Source organism: Pipistrellus hanaki (assembly GCF_964339955.1).
Source record: "Pipistrellus hanaki genome assembly, chromosome: 9".
NCBI lineage: Eukaryota > Metazoa > Chordata > Mammalia > Chiroptera > Vespertilionidae > Pipistrellus > Pipistrellus hanaki.
The window spans coordinates 49,507,657-49,534,728 of record NC_140511.1 but is presented as its reverse complement, the minus strand read 5'-3'; the positions used below and the strand labels follow the sequence as shown (position 1 = coordinate 49,534,728).

Here is a 27,072-nt window from a genome sequence, read left to right as displayed (position 1 = left end):
GGGGAGGTGGGAGAGACTCCTGCCACCACTGCTGTGAGTCCAGCTTCTGGCTGAGTGATGCTCCCCCTGTGGGAGCACTCTGACCATCGGGCAGCAACACCTGCGTTGAGCGTCTGTTCCCTGGTGGTCAGTACATGTCATAGCAACTGGCTGTTCAGCCAGTTCTGCCATTTGGTTGATTTGCATATTAGGGTTTTATTATACAGGATTGTTGTTAATTTCTTACTGTGACTAATTTATAAATTAAACTTTATCAAAGGCATATATGTTTAGGACAAAACATAGTATATATAGAGTTTGGTACTATCTGTGATGTCAAACATCTATTGGGGGTCTTAGAACACATCCCCATAGGTAAAGGGGACTGCTGGATTGTCTATGGCTGCTTTCCCAGGCGGAGTTGAGTAGTTGTGACTGAAACCACATGACCAGCCAGGCCTAAACTAGTCACACTTGTCCGTTACAGGAAAAGGTTTGCAGCCTCTGTTTTACTTCCTACTTCCTGCACTTGACTTCCATGAATTTGAAAGCAGATTGTTCCATGCATGTGCCAATGTGCATTTCCCTGGGGAATGGTCACAGTTTTCATCAGATTTTTAGATGAGAACCTTCCCAAAACAATAGAACTACAGCTTTAGGGAGTACTGAAAGCAGAGTTTGGGGTAGCCAAGTGCCGGCCCCAGCCCAAAGCACAGCAGCAGGAGACAGAGGCAGAGATCAGGAGCCAGCTGGCAAGTGGGACGATTCCATCAGAGCTAGTGGGGAACACACGGAGAGGTGGGAGTGTGACGGTCACAGTACCTGCCTTGCTTGGCATCTAACAGAGGCTGGACCAGTGTGGCTTCACGGTCAGGGATGTGCCCCCTCCACAGCTCCTGGCCACCTGCTAGCCTCATATCGCCTGCTTCTTTGGAAAGCCTGGCCAGTAGCCCTGCCCTGCTTGTCCTGGGCATGCCTACCTGTGCAGTCTCAGTGGTGGAGGTTCAGGGATGAGTGTGTGGCTGTGCTGAGAGCAGTGCAGGGGCATGGTGGGCTCTTGACAATTGTGAACTCTCGTCCCTTTGCCTCACTATAGCCCTGAAGGCCAAGTGTTCGAACCTCCCTTTTAGAGATGGCCAACACCACAATGACTGACCCCTCACTGGGGCAGGCAGAATGGAGGCACCCCAGAGATGTGCACATCCTTATCTCTGGAGCCTTTGAGTATGTCACCTTCCAGGACAATGGAGAAGGAAGGTTGCAGGTGGAATTGTGTTGTTGATCAGCTACCCTGGATTATCCTGGTGGATCCGGAGTTATTATAGGGGATCCTTACCAGTGGACAATGGTGTCAGGAGAGGAGGGCAGAGTGATGCCCTGTGAAAAGGACTCAACCCACTGTTTACTGGCCACGGAGGAAGAGAGCTCCAAGCCAAAGAGTGCAGGTGGCCGCTAGCAGCTGAAAATAAGGATTCAAGGATTCAAGTATCTATGATACTATCATCAACAACAAATACATTAACAAAGGAAAAAGAATCCAGGGAAATGGATAGTCCTCTAGAACTTCCAGAAAGGAACGCAGCCCTGCCAACACCTTGATTTTAGCTCAGGGAGACCCCGTCAGGCTCCTGACCTCCAAAACGACAAGACAATAAATTTGTATTATCTTAAGCCACTACATGTGTGTTTCTTTGTTAGAGCAGCAACAGGAAATTAATATTTACCATGAGTTGGATAGTTTTCAAAGAACTTGACTGGCATCCACCCGCTCGCTTAATCTTTGCGATGAGCTAGAGATAAATATTAGTGGGTCCGTTAAGCAGATTAAACAGATGAGCAAGCTGAGCTTCAGAAAGGTTCAGGAGCTCGATGAAGGTCACACAGAGTTGTGAAGGGCAGAGCAGACTCAAGCCCCTGCAGCAGGTGGCCCTTTGCCCTGGCCCTGCCTTATCAGGAGACATTCTGGAGAAGCCTCTCTTTTTCTTCAAAACACTCCCCGGGTGCCAGAGGAAGCTCTCCCGGATTCACCTATGCCACGATGAATAAAATCGCTGTGCAGAGATTTTAATGGTGTCGGACCGGAGACTGTCAGGGCTCCTTTCCTCTGATTAGCTCCAAGCCCTTCCCCTGTCAGATTCCACTGCTTTCTCTTTCCGGTTCTGAGGATTCCTGGAAGAGAGTGTGTGGGGGGCTGCTGGCAAAAGACCTTCAGCTCGTGTTCTAACGCCCCTCCAGAAGGAGGGGAGAGGGGAGACAGAATACCATGGTTTCTTAGTATTAGGGCTCTTAGCACATCCAGGGTGCCCAACTACCAGTGGAATCATCTTACAAAAGAGAAATAGAGGCCCAGGCTGTGGGTTTGCCAGTGTTGAAGGTGAGGCCGGCCAAGGCCTCTGCTTCTCAGGCCAGCCTGCTTCGCTCCTGGCCTTGGCTGGGACCAGGCACCGTGGCTGGGTGTTGGCCCTCGACTGGGTGTTGGAAGAGGAGAAAGTGGAACACAGAGCAGAGACAGAAGGCAAAGGAGGCAGCCAGGGTGGCCTGCTGCTCAGGGTGAAATCCCTCCCTGTATTGGGGAGTGAATCCCGCCTCCTCAGCAGGGCTCCACCAATGAGCTTTGATGCTCTACAAATGCAGTCTGAGCTTCCGGGTCAGGGAGGCCCACGCATCAGCCTCCTTAGTGGGGGTAATGGTGACCTCACATGGGCAGGGAACCAGCAGGCTAGAGTTTACTGAAAGTGATGAGAGATGTACATTTCTGAAAATTCAATAAGCCCTTTACTTTTTAACCCCAAATAAAACATTCAACTATGCACCTCAAGAGTGGAAGAAAATTTTATAAATCATTGAATTGTACATTTGAAAAAGGTAAAATTTGTGGTATGTAAATTATACCCGAATAAAACTGTTTTTTAAAAATAAAACGAGTGGAAGAAAGGAAGCATCCTTTAAGAACTTTTCTCAGGGATTCTCAGCAACGCTCTCTCCACCATTTCATGCTCAGCCTTCATCTTTCCAAAGCTGACTTCGCAGCCACTCCCGATGGCAGCCTGACTGTCTGTTCCTGTTCACAAGGGAAGGAAACGGAGGCCTGAAGGGGCTGCGAGGCTTGACCAGAGAGCATGAGAGCAGACCCAAGAGAGAAGGGGTCCCCCAGAGTGCTCTGCTGGGAGGTCCAGAGACAGGACCATCTGTGCCCTTTCCTCGGATGACCTTAGACACAGGCCCGTAGCTCCACAGGCCTGTGTCTAAGGTCAGGCTTGCCTGTCCCAGTTTCTCCTGCCTCCTCATTCCTGGGTTCAGGATCTTATCACCAAACACCCAAAGCATCAGCTTTGAGCATGGCCTGAGGGGAGAAACTAAAATAGCCATGGCTGTAGGACTGGCTGCAGGGCAGAAGCTGGGTCCCCTCTCCTCCCACCCTTGAAGCCTTTCTAGCCATCCCCTCTGCCTGAAACAGGGACATACAACAAACCGAGTAACCCACAGAAACAAGAAGGCTCCACCTCTTTCTTCAGAAAATATTCCTGAAGGGACCTGGACTGAGGGACCAGAAGCAGAGCTGCCACTTCCCGTGAGTGCAGGGTTCCGGCTTGGACAGACAGGTCCCAGTGGGTTCTGTCTGCCCCCTTGGCCGGGCTCGACCAGTCCTCTGTCCCACCCTGAGGTGGGAGCCCCAAACCACATTGACCTGCAGCAGCAACCATGCAGTGTTACCCTCCTAATGCTTTTTAGGATTCATCCTAAAATCCAAGGAGCCGAGATGGTGCTGGCCTCTTGCTCAGGAAGAGATCAGGGCTACAACCTCCCAGCTCTTCCAAAAGCCACCAGCACCTCAGAGCTGTCACCGAAGTGCATGGCAGGAGCTGGCAATGGGTCAGCTTCCAAAGATGGGCATCTCCAGGAATGCGGTCCAGGAGAGGACAGGCGCTTGGAAGAGGACAGGGCTAGGCAGCATTACAGAGTCTGCTTTACTCCCAAACCCATTTCCTATCTGCTCCATCGCACAGTCTCCGCAGCGCCAAGACCCTGGAGCAAGAGCAGCCGGGCGAGCCCTCATCTGGGCTGCTCACTGAAGCAGCCACCCTCAGGCAGGTATCTTTCCCGCTTTCTGCATCAGTGGCTTCAGGAACCTCAAAAGCCTTGGCAGGACGTCCAGATGTGTTTCTCGGGCCTGGCTGATGAGCCTGTGGGCAGCGCTTAGAGATGCATTAATTGCTTTTGTTGCATTAATTGCTTGAAGCTTCGGGAGCTGCTTTCCTGCCCCACTTCCCTCCTGTCTCCAGGAATTAGCCTGGAGGCTGTCAGGACCCTCACTGCACCGTAATTCTCAGCTCTCATTCGTGAGCTCTGAGTCAGGCACGGTGGGCATATCTCTGAAACCATATTGTAGCCTTGCCAGATGCCTCATGTGAGCACTGGCAGAACTTTCTGGAAAGCAGGTCATGCACAGTGAGGGGTGGAGGTTGTCTGCCATTAATCACATTCCATGGAACAGCCTGAGAAGCTCCTACAACCATACTGTTCGTCTTGGATGGCTCTGCTTATGTGAACTAGATAGGTGTTTGTCCTGGCCACACCTTCCCTGGCTTCATGGTCCCATCGCTGACACAGCACTGGTGCCCTGCAGCACCCTCTGGAGGGTTTCAGGGGACCCTAGCAGACAGGAGAGTTACTGACACCCCCTCCCCCCAATGACCTGCTGCCAGCAGGTGCCAGGCGCTGTGTAAGCAGTGGGAGTCCAGGGAGAACAAAGCAAATCTCTGACCTCCTGGAGCTCACCTTCTAGTCGGGGAAACAGCAAGATTAATAGAAAAGTATCTACATAGGCAGGTGTGAGAGGCTGCCTATTGAATGTTTGGGGAAGGCCTTGCAGGGCAAGTGGCTTTGGAGTAAAGACATGAGGGGAGTCAGCACGAGGTGTAGAGGGAAGAGGGAAGCATCAAAGGCACTGAGGTGAGATGCGCCAAGGGGGCTGTGGGAGGGGGTGACCTCTGTGGGCTTGGGGTCCACATCACCCAGGGCCTTGAAAGCATTAGGAGAAACTCTCTTTCATGTCAAGGGAGACAGATGGGCATTACGGGGTTCTTCACAGAGAAGGGCCTGGCATGATGGTGTCTCCCCCAGCCTGTGGGCCTCCTCAGCCCTGCTGGGGCTCCCCTCCTGTCCACTCACGTGGTCGTGGTGAGTTGAAGTAGGTGGAGGAATTCCTCTGCCTGTGTGTTAACGTGCCACTTGAGACCCACGCGTGGCTGTCTGGGGAAATGGCCATTCGGCTTTCCTCTCTCAGTCTGTTTGTTCCTAGGACCCAGACAAGGGCCTGGCTGGTGCAGAATGGGCTGTGATGGCAGCCTCCCCATTATACTCAGAAGCCCCCCCCCCCCCCCCCCCAAACTCTCTGGCTCAGCTCTGAGCTGAGTTCATTGTGCCCTGCTCAATGAATGACCTCTGCCTTGGACAATCCTCAGCCCCTGGATATATGCTTCTCTAGAGTCACCTTTGGTCAGGTGTTCCCAAATAGGTCTGAACCCCAGAAGGGGGCCACAGCCAGAGTCCACTCCCAGGAGGAGAGAGATCCAGGGGTCTGGCCCTTCACCACAGGTGTCCAGACACCTGTTGGCATGCAGAGGGCCCAGCCTAGGGACTTGCCTGAGGTGTCTTTACCACCTCAGCATGTTAAAAATGGTCCTCTTTCGCTGATAGCCAAGTAGGTCTGATTTCTTACTGGAGAGGGAAGGGGGTCAATCTAGGATGGGTTAAATGCAGGCCAATTCTCTTTGTACACAGAGACCATTCATCTGGGGACTAGACAGCAGCAGCAGCTTTCAGAGTCAGGACCTCAAGGCAGTGCCATCTTCCCCATCTGAACTCAGGAGGTGTTGGTGGAAAAGCACCGGGCGGGGCTGTGGGGCTTCATGGGGCCTTAGCAGCAATATTTATTGAGCTAACATTATGTTCCAGGCACCATGCTGGGCTTCTTACAGGCACCATCTCTTGAATATGCACAAATGATCTAGGAAGAAGGAGCTGTTATTATCAACCCCATTTTACAGATGAGGAAACGGAGGTGTAAGATAAGCTAGACTAAACTGGTACATGGTAAAGATGGAGTGCAAACCCCAGAATTTTGTTTCTGTAGCCAGTGCTCTTAACCAGTTATTGGAAAGGAAAGGAAAAGAGATGGAGTTAGCAGAGGCAAGGCCTCTTTACCTAAGAGATGTCAAATGTAAGGTGTAGAGCAGGGGACAGCACACTTAATGGCCCAGATAGTATTTTCCACTTTGTAGGCCAGATGGTCTCTGTTGTACCTACTCAACTCTGCCCTTGTAGCACTGAGACTCTTCTAATAAAGCTTTATTTATAAAACAGGTGTGGGCCAGATAGGGCCCTTGTACCATAGTTTGCCACTCATGGTGCAGAGGAAAATGTGGGGTTTGAGGAAGCCAGACCTTTTTTATCCAAGACACCTAGGTGACCTTGGATTAGTCATTTAACCTTTTTATTGTTGGATTCATCATGTCCACTAACTAACCACTATGGGGTACTATTCATTAATTTATTTTAATATGATGTATTGAATCTCTTGAAAGAGCTACTCCCTGTGCTGGGAGCCAACCCACCTCAGAGAACAAGACATACATTTTCTTGCCCCCACATCATTATTCAGGACCCACTGCTTTCAAGTTTGCTGGGTAAAAACTCAAGTATAAAGGTAGAAGCTCCGGATAGGACTCAGGACTTTAATGTGTTTATAATGCAACATTACACAACACAGGCTAATTGAGAATCATAATTTTTCCATGAGCTGATCTCATTTTAGTAGGTAATATCCATTTAGGTATGTGAGAGCAGTAAAACTCCATTCCTGTTAAATATTATATGATTCAATTGGTTCACTGATTTAGATTTTTACTACCCGCCATTCCAACTGACTGAGTCATACATCATTTTAGAGATAACAAGGGCCTTCAAGATCACACTGGCCCCATACTTCTCTTCAAATAAGCCTCTTAGGGGAGAACAGGGGCTCCCTCACTTCTGGGATGGAGCTTTGAGCAGCCACCGCACTAAAGACTTTTGCTTTGTCATAGAAATGCACCCATAGTTTGCATTTTACTCTGTAAAGTGTCCTAATCTAGTTAATGTGCCCGAGTTTCTCTCTGTAAGGCTCACTGGTAACCAAGATGAGACACCCATCGTTGAAGACCCTGAAATCCTAGCCCATTGCCTATCTCCAGCCTGTACTTTATAGTTACCTGGCATCGTTGTGCCACGCACCTGCTGGCTCTATGTGGACACCTGAGGGGACATTGGCAAGTGTCCCCAGTCTGACTCTGCTGTTCCTAACTTGCTGCTTCTTCTTTCTGGCCTGTCTCATTCCAGCTTCTGGCGCTCTCTCTCTCTCTCTCTCTCTCTCTCTCTCTCTCTCTCTCTCTCTCTCTCTCTCTCTCTCTCTCTCTTTTACATCATGCTTCTGAGCATAGAAGACATCTCTGTCCAGTCTCTCTGATCTCTGACCTTCAATGGTTTAATCTGACTACCTGCCCCTTGGAATGAATGTCAAAGTTCTGACCCATCAGCTTATGTCCCGGCAAGACCTACCTGTTACCCCCATGAAAGAGGAATGTAAATGAGCTGCCAGGTGTCCCTTGCTATAGCACCCTTAATTACCACTTATTCTGAGCCATACGCTGGTCTAAGTGCTTTGGATCCATTATTTTATGTCATCCTCACTGATCTCAGGGCTAGGTGGGTGGGTATTATTATTCCTGCAGTACAGGTGGGGAAGTCCAGGCATAGAGAGGTTGAGTGTTTGCTTGTGGCCCTGTGGCAGGGAATGGTGGAGCAGGGATTTATTTGAATCTGTGTCTATGTGAATTCAAAACCTCTGCTCTAATTGGTAATAATGCCTCCTCCGTTTTCTTGGAATGGTCCATGGAAACCATGACCTGGTGTGGGGACTGCCCCCACAAAGTCTACCAGGGGCCCCATGAGCAGTGCCAGAGTGTGGGTGGATTGGCCATCCCCGGTGCCACAGATGGTCTGCAGAGTCTGGAAGCAGCAGGAGGCAGTCTGGCTGGGGGTCCTTGGTGAATGTCATGTGGGGGGGTCAGGCAACTCACAGTAGGACTAGACAGTGGAGAGGGAGATGGGCTGGTAAGAACCAGGCAAGGGAGCAGACCCTCAGCTGGGGGACCTGGGTGTGGGGCAGGCTTAGGGCTGGCAGGGAAGGGGGAGATACAATCTGGGGAAAGAGAAGCAGAAACCTGCTGTAGTGCTGGGACCACATCTCTGGCGGGGAAGCAGACTGGGAAAGGAGGGGTTTCAGGTTGAAGCCATGGGGCATCAGGGTCGCATTCATCAGCCTCCCAGTAGATCCTGGTGGGTATATTTCTATATCCCTCGTGCCTAGTGAATATTGGGTGGATAGATGAATGAATGAATGGATAGATGGATGGATAAATGAGTTCAATGAAACATGAAGACCCCAGTCTCTCCTCCTTCTGTCCCCAAAGATGGTGCTAAGAAAGTTTACCCAAAGAAAGGGTGAGGAAGGGAAAGGGGTTGTCATGGCATGTGCAGGGGTGTGCTCTGACCCACTGTCTCCTTGTCCCTTCTTTCTCCAGAGGCCCCCGCCAAGCCCGAGGAGGCCGAGGCTGAGCCCTTCACAGACTCCTCTCTGTTTGCACACTGGGGCCAGGAGCTCAGCCCCGAAGGCCGGCGCATGGCCCTGAAGCAGTTCCAGTACTACGGCTACAACGCCTATCTCAGTGACCGCCTGCCCCTCGACCGGCCCCTGCCGGACCTCAGACCCAGTGGGTGAGCAGAGTCAGTGGCTGGGCTCTCATTGACCTGTGGGGAGACTGGGTCACCACAGCACTGGCACAGAGCCAGGACTGGGCATGGACTCCGGTGTCCCTCCCCTGCTTCAGCCAGGGTCTGTCCTTTCGGCAAGCATTGGGCAAGTCGCCCTTCCGTTTCTCCTTTCTCAGCCTCAGTTTCTCCTTCTGCTAAGCAGGGGGAAGGCTTCCTTCCATTTGAGATTTTGAGAGTTAATCACCTAATTTACTTTGTAAGAGCACTAGAATCAACTAGTGGAGCAGGGATTTATTTGAATTTTTAACAGGAATTAAAAATTCCTGTTAATAAGTAAATTTAACCCAATTGTTGCATTTTTATGAACAATTATGTTTTTCTATAAATTAGTTTCTTTAAAGTACATCCATCTTCCAGGGCTAACAAGTCATTACACCCGACAGAGAAGTCCATCTTGACTTCTCTCTTTGTTACAGAAGATGTTCCTTTAAGGTTCAGTTAGAATTTTTATTGTTCCTAATTATTAAAAATGTGGGCACGTACCACAGCTGAGAAAATCTCATTAACTTCTGTGAGCTCACCCCACACCTTCTTTCCCCCTCTTCCTCCTCATTTAAAAAATGGTCTTAAAGCTGCAAATGACCGTGAGCTTATTTCTAGAGCGTTTAGGAAAGATTTTGCTGCTGGGTTTGGAGACTGTGTTCTTTCGGGGAGGGGAGTTCGGTTTAATTCTGTGGACACTTATTGAGCAGCTGCTGTGTGCAGTGTAATGTTGTATGGTTTTTACTGGCTCAGAGAGAACCTGGCCGGGTTCTAGGGATGCAAGGACTGAGGACCTACTAGGGAAGAGGAGTATATGTTCACTTAAAGGATGTTTATTGAGCACTTCCTGTGTGCCATCATAGTCTAGGCACAGGGATAGAGCAGTGAATAAAACAGACAGAAATCCTTGCCCTCTAGTTGGGGGAAGACATATAATAAACAAAACCAATAAGTCATCTAGGTGGCACGTTAGATGGCAGTAAATGCTCCAGAGAAACATGAAGTGGGAAAGAGAGACAGGGCCAGGCTGGAATAGGAGAAGGGGTTGACGTTTTAATGAAGTGGTCAGAGAAGGCCTCACTGAGATGGTGACACCTGAGCAATGACCTAGAGATGAAGAAGCAAGTCATGTGAATACCTGGAGGGAAAACTTTCTAGGCAGAGATACTAGCAAGTGCAAAGGTCCTGAGGCAGAAGTGTGCTTGGAATGTTTGAAGAAGAGGAAGGAAGCTCATGTGGCTGGAACAGAGCAAGCGAGAAGGCTGGAGGTAGAGACAGGGTTGAAGGGGCAACAGATCAAGGAGGGCAGTGGTTCTCCATCTTGGCTGCGTGTTGAACTCACCTGGGAGCTTTAAAATACTCCTGATGGCCAGGCTCATCCAGGCTAATTAGATAAGCATTTCCAGAGGTGGCACTCAATATCCATATTGTTTATAGTTCTCAGGTAATTTCAGCAGACAGGCGAAGTGGAGAATGGCAGAGAAGGGCTTTGTAGGCAGCTGTGAGGCGTACGGCTTTTACTCTGTAAGATGGGGGTCTGTGGGAAGAGCTTGAGCAGATTAATAATGTGCTTCGGTTGTCATTTTCAACCGCCTTTCTGGCTGTGGTGTTGAGAACAGACCGAAGGGGCCAGGGTGAAAGCAGGAAGACCAGTTAGGAGGTTCCTGCAGAAATCTAGGTGAAAGGCGGTGATGGCTTGGACCATGACAGCAGTGGGGCAGATGCTGAGATAGGGTTGGATTCTGGGAATATCCTGAAGGTGACTTCAGCTAGGTCCCACAGGGTCTCGCCCTCTGGGAGTGCTGCAGAGACCACACCTGGGGCTGGGGGAGAATCATATCTGATGTGAGCAAAACCCAGAGACTTTGGTGAAAGTGTCCCAAAAGAAGTTTGGGCCCCAGATCTCCTGCAGGGTCTTGGCCATGACCTTGGCCAGCACAGGAGCTGCCGCTAGCTCTGACACAAAACACAGGCCCACCTCTGATGCAAAACACGTGTTTGTTTCAAATGAAAAGGGACATAAGAAGGAATCCAAGGAAGGGTGGATCTTACAGACTGCAGCATGGCTATAACAGGGAGGGGTATTCACACAGGGCTTGACTCAAGGAGAATGCCCCTCCATTTGGACCACGCCCACCTGCAATGAAGGCAGCGAAGGCACTGGTCTATTCTTCCCATTCAGAGTCATGGAAACGGAGGAGCAGAAAGAGTAAGAGTTCTGTCCGAGGTCACACCGTCACCCTTCACTGAGGGCGGTGCCCTGCAGGCTGTTTCTTTCTACTCCCGGGGGAGAGCAACAGGAAGCTGGAGGGTGGTGGGCACGGAGGCCATGTGGCCTTTCTCAGAAGGACAGGCTCCCTGGCAGGCAGGTTCCTCTCCGGAGGGAGCATTTACAGAGGCAGCCTGGACTGAGAAAGCATCCCTGCAGGACTCCAGGTGGTCAGACCCCACAGTTTCCCCGTGAGCCGCTGGAAAGGAGCAGACATCACAAAGAAAGACTTTCCCTCTGTACAGAGCTTCAGTTTATGGAGCTTCCATACCTCCCCCGTGGGGCAGGGCCACTTTTCGTCAGCCCCTTTTTGTAGCTGGGAGAACGCAATCTCTGAGAAGAGGCAGAGGGAGCTTCCTGCTCCTCCACGAGGGCTCCCTCAGTGGCTCATCCACGTGGTTTCTCTTCGCACAAGTGCTTGGAGGCTCTGTGCACGGCCTCCGTGCAGACACACCCAGACAGGAGAGCTGTTGGGGACCACTCCAAGCAAGCATGTGCGGAGGTAAAACAGTGCCTCTCCTTCTGTCAGTTTCCATAAAAACATCCTCGCCTTGTCACAAGGTCTTTGCTGGGCTTATCCTGCTTACCTCAGTTTGGAAACATCTTTTCCATATCTCTTACTATCATCCCATTTCAAATCACGCTGGCAAATATTTACATAGCACGAGCCATGCTTTCTGGGACAAGATTGGCACTTTGGTTACATTAACTCTTTGACTCCCCAGAGGAACCTCTGGAATAGATGCTAAACACACGGTTTTCCTTTACTCCTTTCCTTGCTCACACTCACAGTCCTTCTGGCCCCAGGTGTGTAGTTTTTCTCCCCACGTTAACCAATTCCCTGACACCGGCTGGGTGTCCTACAATTCAATTTCATTTCAACACTGGTTAGCATCAGATCCCACAGGTTAAGGGCTCAGCAGCCCCGTCTGCTCACTTCACATGCCAGGCACAAGTCCCCGGCTGTCACTGGCATCTATTTTTTACCAACAGATATAAGTTGGGGTTCCCACAATCTCTCCTTGGGTTCAGTGATTTGCTCACAGAACTCAGGGAAACACTTGTGTTTACCAGTTTATTATAAAGGATATGATAAAGGACTCTGATGAGTGGCCAGATGAAGAAGTCCCAAGTGCAGGACCTTCTGTGGAGTTGGGGTGGGTCACTCTCCTAGTAAGTGGATGTGTTCACCAGCCCAGAAGCTCTCGAAATCCCACAGGTTAGGGATTTTTATGGATGCTTCATCACATAGGCATGATCGATCCTTAACTCATTGTCCAGCCCCTCTCCTCCCTCCAAAGGATAGGAAGTAGGGCTGAAAGCTTCAAACTGCTACTCGGCCTCTTTTCTTAGCTGGTCTTTCAGGTAACCAGCCCTCATGTAGGAAGGAGCCCACCAGGAGTCACCTCATTAGGTCAGAAACAGCTCTTACTGTCCAGGAAATCCCAAGGGTTTTAGGAGCTCTGTATCAGGAACCAAGGTCAAAGACCAAATATGAACAAAAATAGCTTAATATCTATTTATATAAAAAGGCAGCAACCAGAACACTGTAATGACCAGACCAGAACAACCAGTCACTATGACATGACACTGCTGCCAGCGAACCACAGATCAGGGGGTGGGGCTCACCAGTCAACCTCTGGCAGCCCCTCCCCCTGGGTGGCCCCACCCCCAATGGGCCCCCACCACCCCGATTGGTCCATGGCCCCTCCCCCCATCCAGTTCTGCCCCTGATTGGGCCCCCCCACATACCAATTGGGGGTGAGGCCCATTGGCCAATCGCCCTTGGTCAATCTCCCCAGCTAGCCCAGTCCTGATTGGCCCAATTAGGAGCAGGCTGGCCTACCAATCTCCCACGGGATCCTCCTCCTGATTGGCCCAGCCCCAATCAGCCCCGATAGAGGCTGGCCAGACCTCACCATGGACAAATTTGTGCACTGGGCCTCTAGTATGTGTGTGTGTGTGTGTGTGTGTATTTCTTTTTTTTTTTTTTTAATATATTTTATTGATTTTGTACAGAGAAGAAGGAAGAGAGATAGAGAGCTAGAAACATCGATGAGAGAGAGTCATCGATCAGCTGCCTCTTGCACACCCCCTACCGGGGATATGCCCGCAACCAAGGTACATGCCCTTGACCGGAATCGAACCCGGACCCTTTAGTCCCCAAGCCGACGCTCTATCCATTGAGCCAAACCGGTCTCGGCGTGTGTGTATTTCTTATAATTTTTCAGTAGCATTATTAGTCTCCATTTTACAGAAGAGGAAACTGAGTACAGAAAGATTATATATCCACTTCAGGTCACTTGCTGGCAGAGCTGGGGTTTGAACCCAGCCAGTCTGGCAAAGGAATTTGTGCTTGTGACTGTCACGGTGCTCTGCTGCCTTCAGGTGGCAGTTTGTGTCCCTCTAAAGAGATGGGGGTGGGGGGTGGCTGCTTTAATAGAGCACTAAGCTGATCAGCTCTTCTGATTGGGGGAAGGTCTGCCTCTCAGTACTGGAAAAAATGTCTTAGTCAACATCAAACCTGTTATCTGTGGAGAGTGATGCCACACTAGGGCAAATGTTGGATTTGGAGCCAGTGGGTGAGGGTAGGAGCACCTGGGCAGGAAGCCAGTCTCCAGGAGAGTCATGCCAGGTGACTCTTGTTTGTCCCTCCCTCCTGTTACCTGTGCTTTACCCTTGGGGAAATCTGTCCCTGGAGGTGTCCTTGGAATCTGCACTTTGCTCTTTGTGTTCTTGGCTTTGCTCTTCCAAGTTCTAACCCTGATGTTATTCTTGGCTTTATTCCTAGACCAGAAAGTGGGTGTTTCAGATCCTGCCCCATCCTTTCTCTCCTCACCTCTGGCCAGTCTCTCTCTCTCTCTCTCTCTCTCTCTCTCTCTCTATTTCTCTCTCTCTCTCTCTGAAAGATGACTTACCTTGCCTCCTATCTGAGAGAGGACTGCACTGTGCTCAGTGCCCTATACATAGGGTAAGACATAACCAGAAGGAAAACTGTCCATCCAACTGGTTGCTAGACTCCATTAATTTATTTATCCAAAAACCATTATCGAGCACCTAGTGTGTTCCAGGCACCGAGTAAGCATCAGCCAGGGAAACCTCAAGGAGCTTCTGCTGGAGTGGGAATCCAGAGTGCAAGGCAGGCGATCAGAAAACCGGCCCACAATCTCCTGGCCTCCATGGGGAGGAGTCACCCTTGCAGATGTCTAGTTAAGTCAGGGGCTGGACTTGATGGCCCAGAGAAACCCTGTCCTTCTGTGGCCTCTCTGGAGAGAGATGGATCCCACAGCGTGGTGTCTGCAGTGAGCCTCCTCTTACCTGTGTGACGCCCCTCCACTGGAAGAGGAAGAACAGGGGAGCAGGAAGTTAGTCGGCAGCTCTTTCAGCCTCATCCGGGCTCTTTGGACAGAGAGAGGACAAACTTTCTTTGGGCACCAGGATACTTTGCTTTTGGGGAAATGAAAGGGCCATTCATTCTCCCTGTGTTGTTGCCACAAGACCACTGGCCATCCAGGTGGGAAAACCTGGGGACACTGGACATTGGCTGTATCGCTGGTAAGCCTCCTAGACCTCAGCCCATGAGAGGCTTTGCCAGATCTGGTGGGGAGAGGAGGGTTGGCTTGCCTGCTTGCTTCCTGGATTGAGAGGATATCAGGACATCAGGACTGAAGGGAGAAAAGCTGCATCTCAGCCTGGCTGGGTTTGGCTTTATTGCTCATGCCCCGGTCCAAGTTCCACACCTTCTTGTGGCTCCTGCTCCTAGCGCCCACCCTTCTCCTCCTTATCTGTAGGGACCAAAGTAACCTCCCAGGAGCCAAAAGAGAAAAAGGAAAAAACAAGCCTTGATTGGCAGGTGGACTACATAGGTATATCATTTGTCAAAACACATCAAATTGTGTACTTAAGATGTGTGCATTTTTGCATGTAAATTCAGCATCAGGGATGTGTGTGTGTGTGTGTGTGTGTGTGTGTGTGTGTGTGTGCTTTTTTTTAAAGTGAGGGTGTGAGAAAGAGATCAGGGAAGTCCTTTGCCTGAAAGATGGAGGGGGGGGGGGGGATGGAAGAGACATCTTCTGAGAGGCCGATGGGTTTTGAGAAGACAGTTGTGGTTGTGGGGAAGGATGATGATGGGGGTGGCGGTGGTTAAAGCCAGCTTGCCACCCCAGTGATAGCAGCTCAGGCAGGTGGCATGTGGGTGACCACAATTCCACAGCAGCAGGCACACACTGAATTTTTTCCTACAGGCAGTGGTTGTTATTTCCAAACAGAGCCTGGGGGCATTTGGGGGAGAGTAGGAGAAGGGGCCTTCCAGTGCCAAGCTTCAGGGCTGTCACGTTGCCATGGCAACTCTCTGGCCTTCCTCCAAGGTAGCTCAGGGCAGAGCCTCGGGCAGGTGCTGCTTCCTGCCTCTTGCTGGCAGATCCTCACAGGCTCCTGAGTAAATGATGTCACCTTTCTCTCCTGCAGTCCCCTAAGGTCCACTCCCTCCCTTGCAGGGGGTAGGGTGGACTGGCTCTTTCATTGACTGGTGTGTTAGGGCCTGAAGCTGAGGCATGAGGGATTGTTAAAGGACAGACTATTTTCTGCAGCCCCGGGTGGGAGCAGCTGGGACAGATCCACACCCACACACCCACAAAGGAGCCTGGGCTCTGAGCTGGAGAAACCATGTGTGAACATCCAAGAGGAAAGGAACAGGACAGGACAATAGCAGAGAGAATGCATCCTGGAGCTAGGGGCTCCCTCTGTCTGGAGCAGGTCAGGGTCCATCCAAGGTGGCCTTGGGTGTTGGCTACCACCACCCTGGGTGTGCCCACAGGTTTGCATGTATGGATTGGAGTTCATGGTCTCTAGGTAGACATCTAAGGCTCAGTTTTGGGGCCAAAAGGACTGGCTCTATGTGTGTATATGGTGGGTAGAATAATGGCTTCCCTAGGATGTCCATATCCTAATGCCCAGAACCTGAGAATATGGTGTGTCATGTGGCAAAGAATGAAGGTTGCAGATGAAAATAAAGGTGCCAATGCACCGACTTCAAAATGAGATTCTTCTGGGTAATCTAGATGGGCCCAATGTTATTGCAAGGTCACTGAAAAGTGGAAGAGAGGTAGAAGAGGCAGAGACGGCAATGTGAGAAGGACTTGACCAACTGCTGCTGGCTTTAAATTTGGAAAAGAGCTATAAGCCAATGAATGTGGGCAGTCTTTAGTTGATTTTTTTTTAATTCAACCTTGGTGTATTGGAATGGTGCTTTAACCAACTGAGCTACCCAGCCAAGGGTCTGGGCAGCCTTTAGATACTGGAGAAAGTGCATAAAGACATTATCACCTTCAGCATCCAGAAAACACTGCAGTCCTACCGGCACCTTGATATTAGCCCAGTGAGACCTCGAGAATGATAAGATAATAAATGTGTGTTGCTTTAAGCCATCAAGGCCGTAGTAATTTCTTACAGCAGCAACATTAGTGTTAGGAAACTAATATAGCGTGCAACAGGAGCCCAAGAAGGCTGCAAAGGACTTGGCTTAAAGTTCTTTGCTTACTTTGTTAAAATTCTGAATAAGTTTTTGACAGGGGCCACCAAAGTTTCTTTTTGCGCTGGGCCCCACAAAGTATGTAGCTGGTTCTGGGGGAGCAGGGGTGGGTCCAGGTATCAGGGCTGTGCAAACTGCTTAAAGTCTGGTGTGTGTGTGTGTGTGTGTGTATGTGTGTGTGTGTGTTTCACTGAATTTTATCCTCCCATCTCTCTGAGGTAGTTATTGTTTTCATTTTATGTAGTAGAATCCTGAGTATTTGAAAGGTCAAGGAACTTGTTTAAGTTCCCACAGGCAGTATGTGGCAATCAGTGGTTTTACCTGGGTCTTGTGTCTCCAAACGCTACCTCAGCACCCGTGGCTCACTCTGCTCAGGTGAGCTTTTCTAGTTTGGGATCTTGGCTCTGTGGAGATGACACAGAAGTTTGTGGAAAGAGTGGGCTCCATGAGGGCAGCCTCAGGGCAGAGGGGTAAATTAAAACACCCTTAGGTAATGATTCTGCTGTTGCACTGAAAATGCTAACTGCACAAACACAGTTGGGGGGAAATACTCATTAACTTAAGCAGTCTGGAAAAAATGTTTCTGGTTCTTAGTAAATGTTAAGCTCATTATGGGCCAGTAGTATCCTGTGATTGTTCTTAAAGGTGGTGTAATCTTGAGCTGTATATTCTTTTAATCTTTATGGATTGGTTGTTTGAGAGAGAGATTTGTTGTTCCACTTATTTATGCATTCATTGGTTGCTTCTCATAGGTGCCCTGACTAGAGAACAAACCCACAACTTTGGCATATCAGGACAATGCTCTAATCAACTGAGCTACCCAGCAGGGCTTGAGCTATATTAGTAGAGGTATACTGTCTTTAAAAGGGGAGGTGACCGTTTTGTTTTACTCTGCTACTCAGATCACAACTGCAGAAATGTAGTGTAAGGGATAAAAAGAAAGTAGAGTATGTTCAGAATAGGACAACCTAGGAGAAGAACTGGGTAACGTGACAAGCAGATGAAGCTTCTGCTTTGATTATAGATTAATATTTAAAACCTGATTCCCGGGGCTCCAAGGTCAGGTCTCTCACTTATAAGCTGGTTGACTTCTAGCAAGTTACTTAGCATCTCTGTGCCTTGGTTTTCCTGTCTGTAAATTAGGGATAGTAATACAAAAATGACATTGTAATATACATAGAGCTCTAAGAACAGCCTGACATGTAGTAATTGCTCTTTAACTTTTTGGTACTTTTATTACCTGGGTCTCTGATTTGTAAAAGAGATGTCGTGGGGGATGCTATCATGACTCTAACTACCTGAAGGACCACTATGTGGACAAGGAGCCCCATGGACAGGCTACCTGCCTGGGGGCTGGATGAGAGGAGGGCTAAGCAGCCCTGCAAGACAGACCAGACTGAGGCCCCGGAGAGGGACTTCTCCCCCGCCCACATTCTGGGCATCAGAGGCTGAAACCAGCCTGGATTTTCTTTTCCTAACGCACAGTGCCCACCTTCCCTCTCCCCACAGTCCTCAGCTCTCCTTGCACAGACCTGTCCAGCTCACCAACAAACCCTGTGAGGCTTTCCCACCACGCCAGCTGACTTCTGTGCCTTGAGAGTGACTGGCTGTCCATGGAGCCCAGAGATCCCATTTTCCCTGCACTTCTAAGATGTAGGAACAAATAGTCTCCCCACTTCCTGTTGACTGTTTATATTTTAAACTAGAGGCCCAGTGCACGAAGATTCATACAAGAATGGGCCTTCCTTCCCCTGGCTGCTGGCACCTCCTTCACTCTGGCCAGAGTCACCTTTCTGCCTTCCTAGAGCAGCTGGAGTGCTGAGGAATGCCTGCATTGTCATCTTGGCGATGTCCCAAGCATCCCACCCCGCCCCAGGCCATTAAGCGCCCATGTATGCAAATTAACCCACCATCTATGTTGGTTTATTTTGCATACTCACTCCTGATTGGCTGGTGTCCGTTGCAAAGGTATGGTCGATTAGCATATTACTCTTTTATTAAGTAGATGACTCGTTTTCCTATTGTCCTACTTGCAAATCATATCTGAGATAGCAGTCTCTCTCTCTAAATTGGTAGTCACCTGAAAGGATGTTTGTAGAATTAAAAAACAACAACAACAACATGTTTTTATTGACTTTCTGAGAGAGAGGAAGGGAGAGGGATAGAGATATAGAAACACTGATGAGAAAGAAACATCATTGATCTGCTGCCTCCTGCATGCCCCCCACTGAGAACCGAGCCTACAATTGGGCACATGCCCTGACCTGGAATCAAACCAGTGATTTCTTGGTTCATACTCAACCACAGTGCTACACTGGCCGGGCAGAACTTTTGTCTCTGGATGAAAGCTGGATATCTTGATGATCACATCTACTTAGTAGTTTCCCTGTTGGCAACTCCTGTGCTGGATTCTGTTCCTAGATCAGCTGGCCCACTTCTCTTCCTTACAGACTTTTAAAACTTTCCATTCTTGGATGTCCAATGTCTCCTCCACATCTGAGCTAGAGGTGGTGTCTTGCCTGATCCCTGAAGGCCCTGACACCATTATCCTCTGCCTTATCCCCTGTGCTGACCACAGTTGCAGGAAGGGTCTCTGGGGGCTCGTGGGGGAGTGGGTATATGGGAGTATCATCTTCTCACTGCTTGATTCAGGTAGGTCCCACCTTCACTCCCAGAACCCTGACCCGGTTCCTCATGTTCATTGGCAGATAGACCCCAGCTCGTATTCTACTTGATATGCATTCTGGAAAGGCCTAGCCCTCTTTCCACACAGGCCAGGCGGCTCCATGGGCAGGGAGATTGAGGTCAGGGAAGGCAGACTCTGAGATCCAATCTGGAGGCCTCTGGCTGCTGCCTTGGGTGAGACCCAGGGGCCAGGAGCCTGGTTTGGCCTCATTCAATCTGCACTGCTTCCTGGCCTCTCACAGTAATGGCACCAAAGCTCTTGATGTAAACCTGCCTCGTAAATAGCTCGAACAGTCTTGAGAGGCTCTGCTGAGAGGCTCCCTACATCTCTGCTCCCATCCCCACACTGCCTTCTGGGTGCAGAGATTGATAAAGTCGAGTTTATCATGACCATCAATTCTCCCTGATTAGACAGCCATAGTACTCGCCTCTCAGAAATGCCTTGTGGTGTTTTTTTGTTTGTTTGTTTTTTTCTTGTGGAAAATGGCTTGACTTTGAACAACAATGAAAGTAAAAAGGGAACTTTTGCGGCTTACTTTTATAGGAGAAGGTGCCTCTTCTCAAAATGAGTAAGGGATTGGTCTCATGCAGTCAGGCTCTCTCCAGGAGTGTCACTAGGGAGGGACCAAGCACAGCTCTGTAGCTTCCCTGAAGCTCATGTCCCGGCCCTTCTCTGGAGAGGCACTGTGTGTGAGGAAGATGCCCAGAGCAGGCAGGAGGGCAGGGCCTGGGAGCTGAGGGTGTGCATGGCCAGACCTGGAGGACCAGGTGCTGGGAGAGGCCATCTCCACAGGGTGACTTCTGTTTGTCGGCAGATAGACCAAGCTCATATTCTGCTTGATATGCATTCTGGAGAGGTCTAGCCCTCCTTCTAAAAGTGTGATGAACAGTTCCCAATAAGGCCAATGTACTGGGATAAGCTCAGTGTCTCTGGAGAGGCAGAGCACTCAGTGGGGATCAATGCTGGTTTGTAGACAGAACAAGTGCTGGGAGGGCTTGAGCAGCCCCCAGGAGAGAAGGGAAGGGAGAGATTTAAAGGGATCAGGACATTTGGCTTGGGTGGAGGTTGGGGGGGGGGGGATCACTTAATTACAACAAACTGAGCACTGCTGAGCCTAAACCTGAGGGACTGACTAGAGCGGCAAGTTCAGCAGGGGCGACTCTCCTGCAGGAGGTTTGTAAGAAGAAGGAACATGCTGAGATCAGTAGCCTGCGTGTGAAATGTAGGCCTTCTACAAATACAGAAACCTGTTAGTTTTGTTTAATTCCAGAAACTTACTACCCTGTTTCCCCGAAAATAAGACAGTGTCTTATATTAATTTTTGCTCCCAAAGATGCGCTAGGTCTTATTTTCAGGGGATGTCTTATTTTTCCATGAAGAATAATATGGTACACATTTATTGTTAAATGAAAATAAAGGAAATTTATTACCTGTATACGGTACGGTAGTACTGTAGTTGTCAGCACAAACTATACAAACTGTGAATCCTACAGTATTAAGAATTTACTCATTTATTCAATGACAATCATGTCATCATCTTCTGGAACATCATCATAACAATCCAATTCCTGAATTTCCTGGTGAATTTCTTGTGACTCCATTTCTTTCAGAATCAGTGGACCAAATCTCTCATGTTTAGCCTAGGGGGGCCTTATTTTCGGGGGGATGCCTTATATTTCACTCAGAAGGAAACCTGTAAGTAGGTCTTATTTTCGGAGGATGTCTTATTTTCGGGGAAACATGGTAGGTGCCAGTCCCTGGTTTAAGTTTAGAAGGTAACACAGTAACAAAGTCAAGTCCTTGCTCTCAGGGAGCGTCCTCACAGTAGAGGGAGACAGATGATACACAGGGAAGTGATGTACTAGACGAGGTGTCTGTTATGTTCAAAGGTTAGTCATATGAAAACCTGATGTCTGAAAGAGACTTTCCTATGAAAATAGTGATCAGCAGACTTTAACTTGTAAAATGGAGACAACATTTCCATTCTGCTTGGAGAAAGGCCATGAGGAGGCCTCTCAAAAGCGCTGGGCCTCAAACCATCAGGACCCGCAGGGCCATTGCTGGGAGACCATCACCGTGGTCTCCCGGGGAGCAGGACACGGAGTAGTTATGTTGAGAATTAAGAAGGGAAGAAAGAGAAGAAAGCAGGGGAAGGCAGTTACCCTCTAACTCTGGAAAACACCTGCAAACACCTGCCGCTCTGGCCCTTGAGGCCTCAGAACTCAGGGGAAACCTCTGCGGAGGGGCAAGCAGACGGAGGGTCACATTCCTCATACTGGTGGAGTCCATGGGGAGGACAGTGAGCTAGTCCCAATATACTGGTTTTATTGGGAGCTGTTCATCACACTTTTAGAGAAGAAAAATAAAGGTCACGTGCGAGTAGTTTGACCGTACATGGCTATTTTTTTAAATGCAATTTGCAAGTGGGTTGTGTGTGAATGCTTAGTTCAGTTTCCACACCTACGGAAAGGCCAGCTGCTGGCCTTGACAGTCATAAATAAGCACAGGCAAGAAGAGTTGCTTGACTGTTAACCACAAACCTTTTAATTGCTATCACAGAAATCGTCTTCACAACAGTGAAAGATCTTAAAAAGGGTGTGATGAGCTTCAGGAGTCACTCCAGTCTCCCTCCTTCCCGAGTCCCTCCCTGCACCTCCCCTCTCCTTTGTCCCTTCCCCGCAGTTAAAGGAGCCGCTTTGCCTCCCTTGCCTGGGCTCCAGTCACAGCACGTTCCCTCTCCCCACTGTTCCTTTGTAGGGCTCACCTTAAGTGACATTTAAGTTTCTGATCAAATCTTTTCTCCTCTCAGAGCCCCTCCCTGACCACTTCTCCTAGAACAGTGGCCAGGGCGTCATGCTGACCTGTTACTTTCCATCTCCGCACTTATACAAATCTTGTCATTTGTTTGCCTCTGTGTTTATCTGTTTCCCCGGACAAAGTGTAAGCTCCGCAGTTACAAGTACTCTATCCACACCCCCTTGCATCCTCAGGGCAGAACTTCTTTGTAGAAGAAGCTCAGTACACAGTGATCCCATCCTATATAATACAGAGGTAATATGCAAACTGACCATCACACAAGATGTACAAGATGGCCACCCCCATGTGGTCACAAGATGGCTTCCCAAGATGTCCGGCAAGAAAGGGAAGTGGTGGGCAATCTGGCCAGAAGGGGAGGGCAGTTGGGGGCGACCAGGCAGGCAGGAGAGGGCAGTTGGGGGTGACTGGGCTGGCAGGGGAGCAGTTAGCGTTGATCAGGCTGGCAGAGGAGTGGTTAGAGGGTGATCAGGCTGGAGACAGAAGCGGTTAGGGGCAATCAGGCAGGCAGGGATGTCTGACTGCCAGTTTAGGCCCAACCTCAAGTGGCAATTGGACATCTTCCAAGGGGTCCCAGATTGAAGAGAGTGCAGGCTGGGCTGAGGGACACCCTCCCCCTCCAATGCACGAATTTTGTGCACCAGGCCTCTAGTTAAATATAACAATGAATGAATTTGACACCAATCTGTAAACCTGAGGATTTTATTAAAATTGTAAGTATGAAGCAGATTTGGGAAAAGACTCCACTCTTTCCCTTCCCCCATCCCTTTTTGGTGAGAGAGAAGGAGAGCTTGAAATAAAATGGGAGAAGTTTCTGTGAATTTTTGGTAACCATAGAGACGGTGATTTTAGTTTATTAATCTCCTTCTCTTAAGCAGGCAGGGGCCCCACAGTGATTTCTCCGAATTGTTCCATGCTGGTTATCCCACAGACTTCCTCATTAAGGAAGGCAGGCCCATTCTTATCCTGCAGCACTTTAATTACTGACGAGCAGGAGCCCTGTGCTATTATGCTCATTAGTGCATGCTCTAACCTGGCTGTGCCTCCACATTGGAGCAGTGCAACGTGGTCACCAGCCCTGACCATGGAGCCCTCAGTGGTTGGTGGTGGGAGTGGGAAGCCTCCTCTTTGAGCCCAGGGCCTGGGGCAGGGCTGCCATTCAGTCTCCGAAGATGGGATCTCAGGGCCTCTGGAATGGCAACATTTAGGTTCATCCAGAGAAGGGCACCAGCGGTGGTTCCCTGCCTACTAAGGCAAGGCTCACAGGGAAGGAACTGGACATGTCTGTCAACCATGACACTTCTTATTGTTTGGCCTCTTTATGGCGTCTGATTTCAGGATTGTGTGTTCCTCTTCCCACGGGGAATGGGATGCAGACTTTCATCATTTGCCTCACGTCCTTTGGGTAAGAGATCTCCAAATGGCTTCAGGGTTTCAGTGAAGCGAGCGGGAAATGGGCAGTTAAAGGCAGTCTCTCCCACAATTATTTCTCCTTCAAGAAAAAACCCTGGTGTAGATATCAGAAGACTAGCATAGATATTCTCTCTACGCAGCTGACTCCTGGCAGGGACTCAGCCTCTCTGGGCTGTAGTGTCCTCATCTGTGAAATGAGACTGGACTTGTCCTTCCATCTCTCCTTCATTCATGTAGAGACTCTGACTCTGACTTCAACCTGGTTCTGAAGGCCAGCCCCCTGTGATGAAGGAAGGGCAGGGAGGCCCAGGCAAGATGCCTGCTGGAGGAGCCAGGGTGGATTCCTGCAGAAGTCCCTGGTGGGACTCGTGGTTCCCTCCTGAGGCAGAGCATCTAAGGTCCAGTCTCACCTAGGCACTGGGTGTCATCTTGGAAAAACAGAGACTTTCCTTTGGTTGTATTTTCTATTCTATTTGCTTTAGAAATGCTGATTCATTCTTACAGTTAACACTCAGTGACCACCTACTGGGTCCAGGTTTTGCACTAAGGACACAGCTATTCAGCTGTGATAGTGATTGACAAATTCAGATCCTGTTGTGGGGCAAACAGTTTTAATGGTTGTGAGCTTGTCTGCTGCACACCTGGGGGTTGGCTTTACTGTATCAGAGAAGAGGCCTGGGAAGCATCAGGACTCCTGAGCCCTCCAGGAAAGCTGGAGCCAAGACATAGGGTGGACCAGCACCCGGGGTGCCCCCAAGGATTCCCTGAAATATGTAAGGTTCTTCTCCTTTCCAGGTGCCGCAACCTCTCATTCCCTGCCAGCCTGCCGGAGGTGAGCATCGTGTTCATCTTTGTCAATGAAGCCCTCTCGGTACTTCTGCGCTCCATCCACTCAGCCATTGAACGCACGCCTTCACACCTGCTCAAGGAGATCATCCTGGTGGATGACAACAGCAGTAACGGTGAGTGTTCAAGCTCCTCCCTCTGCAGCTGACCCTCGAGTAGAGCGGTCAGCCTCTACTTGGGGTTCTCATTTTCTCAAGGCTCTCTGTAGCTGCTCCCACTCTGGGATGTTGTCTCAGTGATGAGAGACTCATGATCGTGAGTGCTCTCTGGAAGGTGCACTTCAGAGGTGTGCCCACTTTGCATCCCACTGAGGCCTGGTCCCCAAGCTCTGTCTTAACAACCTTCCCCTCATCTCTCCAACATTCTAGTGTGATGAGATAACTAGCCCTGACCTCTGCCCTGACCACATCCACAGTAGACGTGGAATTGGAGCTGTGTACACAGAGTAATTGAAGTTGTTGACTGGGAGGAGAGGGTTGGCAAAGAGAAGTGAGAAGAACAGCAAATAGAAGTTGAGAGAATGCTGAGTGCAAGACACATAGGAGTCAGGAGGAAAAAGGCTTACTGGTGAGAGACAGGGAAGGCACAGCAGGAGAAACTGAAGGGCAGAGAATTTCAGGAATGAGAGTCATCTGTTTGAATGAACCCACAGACAGGTGGAAGGACACAAAGTCTGGGAAGAAGCCAGTGGGTTTGGACGGTTCAGAGCATGCAAACCTCAGCAAGAAGCTTTTAAGAGTTGGGATGTAGCTGTAGAAGCTAGGTGGAGGCATGGAGGTGGACTTTTCTGTCATGGATTTTAACTGTGAAAGAGAATCAGGAGCTAAGACAGGAATTAAAGCAAAGTTTTACACACACACACACACACACACACACACACACACACACACACAAATCTAATTAAAAAACAATTTTAAAAAATTAACCACAATCAATAGCAAAAAATATATTTATATCATGACCCAAGATGGCATGCCTACTCACACCCAATTGTATCTATACACTATTGAAACAAAACTTTGAAGAAACAATATTATAGTTACCCTTATAATGGGTGAAGCATGCTATTTTCTATTATAGTCTGGTCTGTGTTACCTGGGTGTATTGTATTGTATTGTATTGTATTGTATTGTATTGTATTGTATTGTATTGTGTATATTCCCCTTGTTTGAAAGTCAACTTGTTCTCAAGACCCTAACTGCAGATGAGAATTGCTTGGAAAACTTTTAAGAAGTCCAGGTGGCCATCCCTTAGCCCTGGTGATTTAATGGGTCTGAGGAGCCGGTGCCTGTGGCTTTGGCTCGGCATGGGGATACCTGAATTCCTTGAGGCCAAGAGGTAGAGCAGGACCTGTGAGGAGGGAGGAGAGGACGGGATCCTGGGCACAGGAACCAGAGTTGCCTCTGGGAAGGAAGGGCCCATTTTTCTGCCCTTCGGGAGGATCAGATAGGTGAATAGGGAGATAGCTGGAGGCAATGAGGAGTGTGGCAATGGGTACTGAGGCAGAGCAATAGCACCCTCTGGTTTTCAGGACTCTGCATGGGTGGAGGGCATGGTGGGAAGGGGTCTGGTGCCAATCTGGAGAGCCCCTTGTGGAATAGGACAGGAGGGACCTATTCCCTGAGAGCAGCCTGAGCTAAGCTCTTAAGAGGGGAGGAGGGACACTTGAGACTGGCTCTTGGAGGAAGTGGGCCCTCTCCAGCCTTACTTAGCAGAGAACTGAAGGATCCTTTGAACTGGTCCTGCCTGACTTGTGCGGGGGCGGCTGTGGCCATGTACTGGGCAGGATCCATTGAGCCTGCTTCTATTGGCACCATCTCACTCAACACATGACTGCCATTTACCTCACATCAGGCCTCTGTGGTCAGTTCACAAGCATTTACAGAGTGCCCGGCTGGGCCAAGGGCCTGAGGGAATGATGGACCAGATATAGCCCCTGACATCAGGGAGTCATGCAAATAAATGTAAAATAAGGATGAAACGTAACAAGATTCGCTTTCCACTTCCTGGTCATTAGTCTTTTTCTTTTTTTTTTCTTTTTTTTTTTTATCTGTATTGATTTCAGAAAGAGAAAGGGATAAGGAGAGAGAGACAGACATCAATGATGAAAGAGAATTATTGTTCAGCTGTCACCTGCACAACTGGGGATTGAGCCTGCAACCGAGGCATATGCCTCAACTGGGCGGGAATCGAACCATGGTTCTTAGGTCAATACTCAACCACAGAGCCACACCAGTCGGGCTGTTTTTTGTTTTATGTGCCATGTGGGGACATCAGGCCCTGCCCTTCCCTGTCCATACCATAGTCACTGAGATTAAATTGAGGGAATGGGAGTGAAAGTGCCATATGAGCCGCGTGGTTCTAAGAGTGAGTTAAATGACAATAATAAAAATAGCAACATTAACAACAATAATAGCTGGCATGGAGCCTCTGCTTAGAGGCAGCCCCTGCCTTTCTCTCTTTTCTGTCGGGAAGATCAGAGAATTTGTCATTAGGCCAGCTTTTCAGTTCCAGCTCTTTCTAGCTTCTTCCTAGCTGTGAGTTTTTAACCTCTGTGAACCCCATTTCCCTTATCTATAAAATTGGGATGTACAATTCCTACCTCGGGGATTGTTCGGAAGCTTGAATGAGATAATGCAGGATGGAAGGGACATTGGTGCTTAAAACTGTAAGTGAAGC

At 49.3% G+C, this 27,072-nt stretch overlaps 1 protein-coding gene across 2 annotated transcripts in view; it reads left to right on the top strand.

Annotated features, from left to right (window-relative positions):
- The window catches only part of GALNT18 (polypeptide N-acetylgalactosaminyltransferase 18), a 277,936-nt gene that overhangs the window by 135,054 nt on the left and 115,810 nt on the right, over positions 1-27,072 (top strand). For both annotated transcript variants that reach the window (XM_084893524.1, XM_084893525.1), the window contains exons 2-3: positions 8,604-8,796; positions 24,343-24,509. In XM_084893524.1, coding sequence (XP_084749650.1) covers positions 8,604-8,796; positions 24,343-24,509 — 360 coding nt within the window. The remainder of the gene's footprint in view (positions 1-8,603; positions 8,797-24,342; positions 24,510-27,072) is intronic.